The sequence below is a fragment of the Muscardinus avellanarius genome (genome assembly GCF_963383645.1).
Source record: "Muscardinus avellanarius genome assembly, chromosome: 16".
NCBI lineage: Eukaryota > Metazoa > Chordata > Mammalia > Rodentia > Gliridae > Muscardinus > Muscardinus avellanarius.
The window spans coordinates 25623775-25634446 of NC_137802.1; the positions used below are offsets into that span (position 1 = coordinate 25623775).

A 10672-nucleotide genomic window follows, 5' to 3' on the forward strand; every position below is an offset into this window, starting at 1 on the left:
TTGTACTCAACATTTCATGGGAAAGCGGCAGATCCGAGCTGAGGAACAGCGTGGGCAGGGAGGGGAAGACCCATGGTTTGGACACTTCCTCCAACACAAACCCTTCCTCGCCTCCTGCTCCCTCTCCCTTGCCCGCCGTTGTAAAATAATCAAAAACTTGTTCTATTTTGTGGCAGTGACAATAGTTTTATATTAAAAGAAAAAATACAGTTTTCATACAGCAAAATCTATACAATATCATTGTTTTATTTAATATAAAGATCGCTACCCACCCTCCTTCCACACTTCCCACCCTCCAAGTTATTTTCCCTTTTTGCAGCGGTTGCACTACAGGTAGCTACTGTGTATTATGGACAAATGAGAAATGAATTCTTTTTCTGGCTGTCCATCTATTTTATTTCAAATAAGGAAAAGTGTATTTGGATTTTGTGTAAATACATCTATCTAGTGATGGCATTTTTTCAATGTTTTTAAAAACTGTACAGTACTACATGTTGTAGAGCGTTTCTCAAATTGTCTATTGTAGCAAAAACGTTTTGTCGTAAACCTATCGTCTCTTTTTCTTTTTTTCCTTTTTTCTTTTCTTTTTTCTTTTTTTTTTTTTTTTTTTTTTTTTTTTCCCTCTCTTGCCAGTTCTCTTCCTCCTGCCCCTGGCTCCCTCTTCTCCTCCCACCCCTACAACTAGTACCCATGTACATAGTAATTGTAATGTTTTAGACTTTACAGAAACTTTCCTGTATTCTGTATATAAAAAACAAAAAATACTTCAAATTATGTTTTCTGCTTGTCTGTCCTAACCTGTCATCACCCTTACAGGGGACCCTCCCTGAGATCTAGGCTCAACAGGTAGGGGGCCTTTGAATAAGGTCTCATTCCCAGATACTCCCCACAGGAAGCTTGGGAGAGAGGAGAAGAAAACCTAAGTGGGGTGGAGGGCAATGGAAGAGTAGGCGTGCATCTGCTGAAGGGATGCCATTTCTCTGGAAAACCCTAAAGCTAGTGGGGTCCAGTCTTCAGACGTAGTTGGGCCACTGGTGGGACATGCAATCACAACTTCACAACTGCTGTTCTCATCAGAGGAATCTACCGCATTGCCTTAATTCTACAGCTGTGGGTGCCCTCATTAAACAACTTCCTTACCTCCTCCAGATCTTTCTTCAGGAAGTTCTTCCTGAGGACAGTCTCCTACTCTCTAGAGAACACCTGTGTGTATTCCAGTACTTTTCAAGTAGGTGGTACCTATTTGTTGGAGAATGAATATCCTATCTGCAGGCTCTTCCCACAGGTTCTATAATTGTACTCTTGGGTCTGCAATGCAGAGAATTTCCTCTGGACTCAAATCAGTCCTTGGCTCCTATTTACCCATCTAGTTTTGGTTCCACGACTCTGCTTCTTCTACCTGGAGGTCCTCTTGAACTCCCAAGGGCAGAAGCTTTATATTCTGCTGCTCAGTATTTCCTAGGGTATTCACACTGCTAGGCGTGCCATAAATGCCAAACAGGTGCTAACTGCACTGGCTATCTCACAAGCTCTTGCCAAGTCACCTGGCTAGGAGTGCCCTTACCCACATCACCATCATAGTTAAAGGAACATCTTCATGTGTTTCTACCACCTGTGAACCAGTCCAGGGACAAGTTTCTTCCTGAAGGGCAGTAAGAGATTTTTACTCTCTCCCTGCTTCCCTTCAGAAAGGAAAAAGAGATAGGAGACAGATACAGACACCGTCACCTCTGACCTGTGGGGAGAACCAGGAATAATCCTAGAAGCTAAAGGCTGAGTGGAAGACGAGAAGTCGAAAGATTTGTTCATGGAGCAAAAGGCATCTAGGTGGACTCGGACACAAGCTCATTCATGCGCCCGTGTCTCCAGAAGGGAGACAATCTGCTACATACACCTCGAGTAAACAGATGTTCATTCAAACACGCGTTGGTGGAGATTACAGACACGAGCTACAGGCCTGGAGTCACTGCCTGAATGGGCGCAGACGCCTACGAGGTGCTAAGCGCGCGCGCAGGCTTAGGGCGATCCCGAGGCCCAAGAGCATACACACACGCATGAGTCACACACCCACTGACACGGCCGATGGTGTACATACCTGGCGGGCGCTCCCAGGGCTCGGGCCGGCACACACCTAGGGGGCGCGCTCGCACCTCGGAGGTGTCGCGGGCACCCTGCCAGGCGCGGCCGCGCGCCTAGGGGGCGCTCGAGGCCCTCGCACGCGCGCTCACGGCCGGCCGGCATGGAGGCGCTGCTGCTGGGCGCGGGGCTGCTGCTGGGCGCCTACGTGCTCGTCTACTACAACCTGGTGAAGGCCCCGCCGTGCGGCGGCACCGGCAGCCTGCGGGGCCGCACGGCCGTGGTCACGGGTGAGTGCGGGGGGCGGGCGGCGGGAGGGCGGCGGGCGGACCCGCGGGCTCAGCTGGCCCCGCCCGCCTCCCGCAGGCGCCAACAGCGGCATCGGGAAGATGACGGCGCTGGAGCTGGCGCGCAGGGGGGCGCGCGTGGTGCTGGCCTGCCGCAGCCGGGAGCGCGGGGAGGCGGCCGCCTTCGACCTCCGCCAGGTGAGCGAGCCCGGGCCACGTCGGGACACCGCGGGCGGCGGGCGGGCCTGGGCGGAGGGCAGCCCAGTTCTCTGGAACAGAGGACGTGCAGAGATGCCTGGCCGCACCGGGAGAGGGCACCGGGATCCGAGCTGGGAGGAGGAATCGCTGATCTAAGACGGCTAAGGATCAGTAATAGGTTAAAGAAGAGCAACCGGAAAGGAACGGCAGAAGGAACCGCACTTGCAAAGATCCCGAGGCAAGAGAGTCTTAATTTGAGAAACAAAAAACACTTAAGAGGTTAAACCTTTAAGAAGGAGAGGCAACGAGAAAGAGCTCTGAGCCAGGGTAAAAAGCCCGCTAGAGATTCCATTGAAAAGCTTGGACTTTTTCAGGATGGGCAGCCAGATCAGGGAACAAACACTCCTCAGGAGGGTCTTCACTGTCAGAATAGCCTTTTGGAATAAAACCTTTGTGGCTATGTACTGCCTCGGCTGGAGGGGCAAGAGTGGGTGAGAGGACATCATGCACCTTGCCTGTAACCCCAGTACTCGAGACAGGAGGATTGCAGGTTTAAGGACAGCCTCAGCAAATAATGAGACTTTCATCAATCTAGCAGACCCTGTTTCAAAATAAAAATAAAATAGGCAAATAGGCCTGAGGATGTAGCTCGGAGGTAGAAAGCTACTGGGTTCAATATTCAGTAACCCCCCCCCTCCTCAAAAAAATCTGTTACAAATTTTAGGGTAAGTGACGATGGAGAGAGGAGCCAATGATAATAGCAAATACCTACACAGGGATGACAGTAATTTATATATATACATATTAGCTCATTTAACCCTCACAATACTAAGAAATAGGTACTATAATTATTCCAATTTTATAGTGAGAACTAAGGCTAAGAAAGATTAAGGACATCACCCAAAGTCATACTCCAGTAAGAGGCAAAATCAGGATTTGAAAACATTCTTGTAAGCCGGGCGTGGTGGCGCACGCTTGTAATCCCAGCATTCGGGAGGCTGAGACCTGGAGGATCGTGGTTCGGGGACAGCCTCAGCTACTTAGTGAGGCCCTCTGCAACTCAGTGAGACCCGGTTTCAAAATAAAGAATAAAAAATAGGGCAGGGGGTATAGCTCGGGGGTCAAAAGCCCCTGGGTTCCAGCCCCAGACCCACAAAAAAAAAAAAAAAAGAAAAGAAAACATTCTTGACTGTACTCTAGTGCATCGGGGCAGATTTACTGATGGTAAGAGGTAGACTCTTCCTATCAGGTACCTGGGGAGAGGGAATAGGAGGGAGGTGCCTGGCGACAATCCCAGCCCTTGCCGCTCCACAGGAGAGTGGGAACAATGAGGTCATCTTCATGGCCTTGGACTTGGCCAGTCTGGCCTCCGTGCGGGCCTTTGCCACTGCCTTCCTGAGCTCTGAGCCACGGCTGGACATCCTCATCCACAATGCCGGTGAGGGGCAGCAGGCCCTACAGGGGTTGGGGGGTGGCCAGAGGCTGGGCCTTTGCAGGGGACAGTAGATACATGGGAAGGATTCCCTTCTCATCTCACAGATGGGGATGCTGAGGCCTGTGGGGCTCCTTCTAGAGCAGCAACTCACACTTAGCTTCTGCCCCAGGAATCAGTTCCTGTGGCCGGACCCGAGAGGCCTTTAACCTGCTGCTGCGGGTGAACCACATCGGCCCCTTCCTGCTGACACATCTGCTGCTCCCTCGCCTGAAGACATGTGCCCCTAGTCGAGTGGTGGTGGTATCCTCAGCGGCCCACCGGCGTGGGCGCCTTGACTTCACACGCCTGGACCGCCCAGTGGTGGGCTGGCGGCAGGAGCTGCGGGCATACGCTGACAGTAAGCTGGCCAACGTGTTGTTTGCCCGGGAGCTCGCCACCCATCTTGAGGGCACTGGCATCACCTGCTATGCAGCCCACCCAGGTGAGACCTGAACCTTTGACTGCTCTTGATTCCCCTTTTCTCTTCCCAGCCCTGTCCCAGGCTCCCACTGAGTCACGGATCTCAGCAGGACAGATCTGTTTCTTGCTGATCTTGGAACTACACTCTCCTTGACTAGGTTTTTCCTCTCACCACAATCTTGGACACTGACCATTGGATGAAGTATGGCAAGAATCAAAGCTGAGCATGGTGACACATGCTTGCAATCCCAGTACTTAGAAGGCTGAGACAGGAGGATCGCGGGTTCACAGCCAGTCTCAGCTATTTAAGTGAGGCCTTCCACAACTTCGTGAGACCCTCTTTTTCAAAATAAGTAATAAAAAGCCAGGCATGGTAGCACACACTTGTAATCCCAGCATTTGGGAGGCTGAGATAGGAGGATCGTGGTTTACGAAGAGCCCCAGCTACTTAGTGAGGCCCTTTGCAACTCAGTGAGATCCTGATTCAAAATAAAAAATAATAAATAGGGCTGGGGTATAGCTCAGAGGTAAAATGGCCTTGGGTTCCATCCCCAGTACTGCAAAAAAATAACGATAATAATTAATTTAAAAATCAGATTGGGGGTGTAGCTCAGAAGTAGAATGCCCCTGGGTTCCATCCCTAATACCACAAAAATAAATAAGTAAATAAATAAAGGGCTGGGAAGCCAGGCGTGGTGGCACACACTTGTAATCCCAGCCTTCGGGAGGCTGAAACAGTAGGATCATGGTTCATAGACAGCCTCAGCTACTTAGCAAGGCCCTTCGCAACTCAGTGAGACCCTGTTTCAAAAACTTAAAAGTAAATAAGTAAATAAATAAAGGGCCGGGAAGCCAGGCATGGTGGCACATGCTTGTAATCCCAGTACTTGGGAGGCTGAGACAGGAGGGAGGATCGCAGGTTTGCAACCAGCCTCAGCTACTTAGTGAGGCACTCTGAAACTTAGTGAGACCCTGTTTCAAAATAAAGAATAAAAAATAAGGATAGGGGTATAGCTCAGAGGTAGAATGCCCCTGGGTTCAATCCCTGGTACCGCAAAATAAATAAATAAATAGACTAAAAAATAGGGCTGGGGGTGTAGCTCAGAGGTACAATGACCCTAGATTCCTTCCCCAGCACTGTAGAAGAAAAAATTTAAAAAGTAAAATAAAGGACTGGGAGTGGGGCGTGGTGGCACACACTTGTATTCCCATCATTTGGGAGGCTGAGACAGGATGATCTCGGTTCGTGGACAGCCTCAGCTACTTAGTGAGGCTCTTTGCAACTCAGAGAGACCCTGTTTCAAAATAAAGAATAAAAAATAGGGCTTGGAGCCAGGCGTGGTGGAGCATGCTTGTAATCCCAGCATTTGGGAGGCTGAGACCCGAGGATCGCGGTTCGTAGACAGCCTCAGCTACTAACTGAGGCCCTCTGCAACTCAGTGAGACCCTGTTTCAAAATAAAGAATAAAAAATTGGGCAGGGGGTGTAGCTTGGAGGTCGAATGCCTCTGGGTTCCATCCCCAGACCCGTAAAAAAAAAAAAAATAGGGCTTGGGTGTAGCTCAGAGGTAGAATACCCCTGGGTTCCATCAACAGTACCACAAAAAAAAAAAAGGATTGGGGGTATAGCTCAAAGTGAGAATGCCCCTGGGTTCTGTCCTCAGTACCAAAAAAAGAAGGAATTAAGACCCGAGTTCTCATACCACAGAGGCATCAGTACTGACTGCACCTACTGTTACATTATAATGATGATGATAGCTAATAACAACCTTACTCATTCAAGGAGCATTTACTAGCTGGACGTGGTGTCCATGCAGGTTTGAGGCCAGCCTCAGCAACTTAGTAAGACCCTGTTTCAAACTTAAAAAATAATAAAATGGACTTGGGGGTGTAGCTCAGAGGTAGAACACTCCTGGGTTCAGGCCCTAATATTGCAAAAAAGAAACAACAGCATTTATTGAGAATCTACTACATCTGGCATTATTCATTATGCTGAGGATTCAACAGTGAACAAAACAAACAAAAGAAAGACATTGGGCTGGGGGGATACTCAGAAGTACAGCACATGCTTTGCATGTGCGAGGCCTTGTGACCAATACCCAGGAGGAGAAAAATCTCCCCCCCCAAAAAAAAAACCTTTGCCTTCATAGAGTTTGAATTCCAATTTGGAGGAAGGAGAAACAGCTAATAAATATAACTATGCAATATTAGGTTGTGATAATATGCTATAGGGAAAGATAAAACAGGGTGAGAAATATGGAATGCCAGGAAGTAACTATTTTGTCAATGACAGTCAAGGAAGATCTACCTGAAAAGATAACATTTGAAGAGGGATCTGAAGGAGATAATTGTATCTTTCTGGGGAAAAACTCAGAAAGACAGTAGAGCAGGTGGGCATGGTGATGAACATTTATTTTTATTGTTGTTGTTCTTGTTTGTGGTACTGGAGATTGAACCTAGAAGCAGTCTATCTAGGAGCTATAACCTTTTTTATTTTGTCTTGAAACAGGGTCTCACCATGCCGGCCAACACCCTATTTCAAAATTTAAAAAATAAGCCAGGTTTTGGTAGCTTATGCTTTTAATCCCAGTACTTGGGAGGCTGAGACAGGAGGATCACTGGTATGCAGCCAGCCTCACTCACTTAGTGAGGCCCTACACAGCATAGTAAGACCCTGTCTCAAAGAATAAAATAGGGCTGGGGAGTAGCTCAGAGGTAGGATGTCACTGAGTTCAATCCCCTGCACCAAAAATGAATAAATAAATACTAAAAAATAAAGCCAGCTTGGTAGCCCACACCTGTAATCCCAGGATTTGGGAGGCTGAGACAGAGGATCAGAGGTTCATGGCCACGCTCAGCAACCTAGTGAGGCAGGGGCCTCCTCAAAATAAAGAATAAAGAAATAAACCAGGTGTGGTGGCACACACTTAGTAATCCCAGTACTTGGGAGGCCTGCAACAGGAGGATTGCAGCTTTGTGGACAGCCTCAGCTACTTAGTGAAGACCACTGCAACTTAGACCCTGTTTCAAAATAAAGAATAAGCCAGGCATGGTGGTGCACACTTGTAATCCCAGTACTTGGGAGGCTGAGACAGGAGGATCCAGGTTCACAGACAGCCTTAGCTACTTTGTGAGGCCCTTTTCAATTCAGTGAGACTGTTTCAAAATAAAGAATAAAATATAGGGCTGAGGCATTGCTCAGAGGTAGAACGCCCCTGGGTTCCAACCCAGGTATTGCCAAAAATAAAAAATAAGTAAAGAATAAAAATTAGAAGCTGGGAGCTGGGTGTGGTGGCGCACCCTTGTAATCCCAGCATTCGGGAGGCCGAGACAGGAGGATCACAGTTTACAGACAGCCTCAGCTACTACTTAGTGGGGCCCTTTTCAGCTCAGTGAGACCCTGTTTCAAAATAAAGAATAAAAAAATAGGGCTGGAGGTGTAGTACAGAGGTAGAATGCCCCTAGGTTCCATCCCCAGAACCACAAAAAAATAAGAAAAAAAAATAGGGGCTGGGTGTGGTGTAGCATGCTTATAATCCCAGTATTTGGGAGGCTGAGACAGGAGGATCACAGGTTTAAGAACAGCCTCATCAACCGGGCGTGGTGGCGCACGCTTGTAATCCCAGCATTGGGAGGCTGAGACTAGGGGATCGTGGTTCGCGGACAGCCTCAGCTACTTAGTGAGGCACTCTGCAACTTAGTGAGACCCTGTTTCAAAATAAAGAGTAAAAAATAGGTCAGAGGGTGTAGCTCAGAGGTCAAATGCCCCTGGTTTCCATCCCTGCACCAGCCAAAAAGAAAAAAAAAAGAGAGAGAGAGAGAGAACAGCCTCAGCAAGGAGGGACTCTCAGAAATCTAGTAAGACACTATTCTTTTTTTTCCAGTACTTGGGATGGAGCCCAGGAGCATTTTACCTCCGAGCTACACCCCCAGCCCTATTTTTTTTTTTTTTATTCTTTATTTTATTTTTTGCTTTCGTGGTACTGGGGGTAGAACCCAGAGGCTTTCTACCTCCGGGCTATACTCCCAGACCTATTTTATATTTTATTTGGAAACAAGGTCTCACTAAGTTGCTGAGAGCTTCACTAAGTAGCTGAGGCTGGCTTGTGCGATCCTCATGTCTCAGCCTCCCAATGGCTGAGATTACAAGTGTGCACCACCATGCCTGGATTCTTTATTTTGAAACATGGTCTCACTTAGTTGCAAAGGGCTTCACTAAGTAGTAGCAGAGGCTATCCTGGAACTGCAATCCTCCTGTTTCAGCCTCCCAAATGCTGGGATTACAAGCATGCACCACCATGCCTGGCTCCCAGCCCTATTTTTTATTCTTTATTTTGAAACAGGGTCTCACTGAGTTGCAAAGGGCTCACTAAGTAGCTGAGGCTGTCCACAAACTGAGATCCTCTTGTCTCAGCCTCCCAAATGCTGGGATTACAAGTGTGTGCCATCACACCTGCCAAGTGAGACCCTATTTCAAAATAAAAATAAAATAGGGTTGGGAGTGTGACTTAGAGGTAGAATGTCCTGGGGTTTAATATCAAGTAGCAAGAATAAGTAAATATATAAATGCTGGTTAAACAAAGGAGCAGGGCTCCAATTATTAGAAAAAAAAGATGGAGACAGGCATGGTGGCATATACTTCTAATACCACTCAAGAGACTGAGGCTTGGCAATTTATAGAGATCCTATCTCAAAACAAAAGGGGTTTGGGGGTATAATTCAGAGATAGAACACTCCTGGATTCAATCCCCAGTACTACCAAAAAATAAAGAAAAGATGTTGCCTGGCACAGTGGCGCATTCTTGTAATCCCAGTACTTGGGAGGCTGAGACAGGAGAATCTAGGTTTGAGGCTGGCCTCAGCTGTAGTGAGGCCCTCTGCAACTTAGTGAAACACTGTTTCAAAATAATAAGAATAAGGGCATGGTGGCACACTCTAGTAATCCCTGTGCTTGGGAGGCTGAGACAGGAGGATCACACCTGTTCTAAGCCAGCCTTCTTAGTGAGCTCTCAGCTACTTAGTGAGACCCTGTTTCCAAATAAAATATTAAAAAATTGGTCTAGGAGTATAGCCTGGAGGTAGGGTTCCATCCCCAGTACCACAAAAAAAAATTTTTTTTAATAAAGAGAATAAAAACTAGAACTGGGGGTGTAGCTTTGATATAGAATGCTCCTGGGTTCAATTCCCAGTACCAAAAAAAAAAATGAGCCAGGCATGGTGGTGCACACTTGTAATCCCAGCATTTGGGAGGCTGAGACAGGAAGATGGTGGTTCGTAGACAACCTCAGCTACTTTGTGAGGCCTTTTGCAACTCAGTGAGACCCTGTTTCAAAATAAAGAATAAAAAATAGGGCTAGGGGTGTAGGTCGGAGGTAGAATGCCCCTGGGTTCCAGCCCCAGTACCACACACACACACACACACACACACACACACACACACACACACACACAAATGGGAAAGACTTAACTGCAGGAGACAGCAAGACAAATAAATATTTGGGAGCTGTAGGAGCAGTTTGGATGGAAGAAGTTTTCTCACAGTAAATAAGTGAAGTCACCTTGTGGGGTTCCCAAATATCTGCTAGATACTACCCTGGTTTACCTGAAATCAGACTCTGTCCTCCAGACCCCTTCTTGCTCTCTTCCACGTTCATACCCTGGGCCCTCATCACCATCCTTTCTTCCTACCCACAGGGCCTGTGAACTCCGAGCTGTTTCTGCGCCATGTTCCTGGATGGCTGCGCCCGCTTTTGCGCCCACTGGCTTGGCTGGTACTCCGAGCACCCAAAGGGGGTGCCCAGACACCCTTGTACTGTGCACTACAGGAGGGCATCGAGCCCCTCAGTGGGAGATACTTCGCCAACTGCCACGTGGAGGAGGTGCCCCCAGCCGCAAGAGACGACCGAGCAGCGCGCCGGCTGTGGGAGGCCAGCCTGAGGCTGGCGGGGCTGGGGTCTGGGGAGGATTGTGAACCTGAGGAAGAGCCCCAGGCTGAGGACCCAGGGGCCCCATCTCCTTTGAGCATCCCCCACCCTGAGGAGCCCGTGGCTTCTGAACCTTCCCCTGGCTCTCGGAGCTCCCCACACTTGTTGAAGGTGACACACAGAATTCAGGTTAAAACTGAGCCTCGGTCCCAAGCCTCTTCCTAACGCCCAGGCCGGAAAACTTTCCATGGCGCTCTGTGACCCTGGAAAACTCAGCAGCGTGCCTGGGCACTG

At 48.4% G+C, this 10672-nt stretch overlaps 1 protein-coding gene across 1 annotated transcript; it reads left to right on the top strand.

Annotated features, from left to right (window-relative positions):
• Positions 1–2239: 2239 nt before the first annotated feature.
• On the top strand, positions 2240–10603 carry DHRS13 (dehydrogenase/reductase 13; the record flags this gene model as incomplete). Its single annotated transcript, XM_080714000.1, has 5 exons — positions 2240–2366; positions 2443–2561; positions 3876–3999; positions 4166–4477; positions 10149–10603. 5 exons carry the CDS (start codon positions 2240–2242, stop codon positions 10601–10603), a joined length of 1137 nt encoding a protein of 378 aa, XP_080570126.1.
• Between the last annotated feature and the right edge of the window lie 69 nt (positions 10604–10672).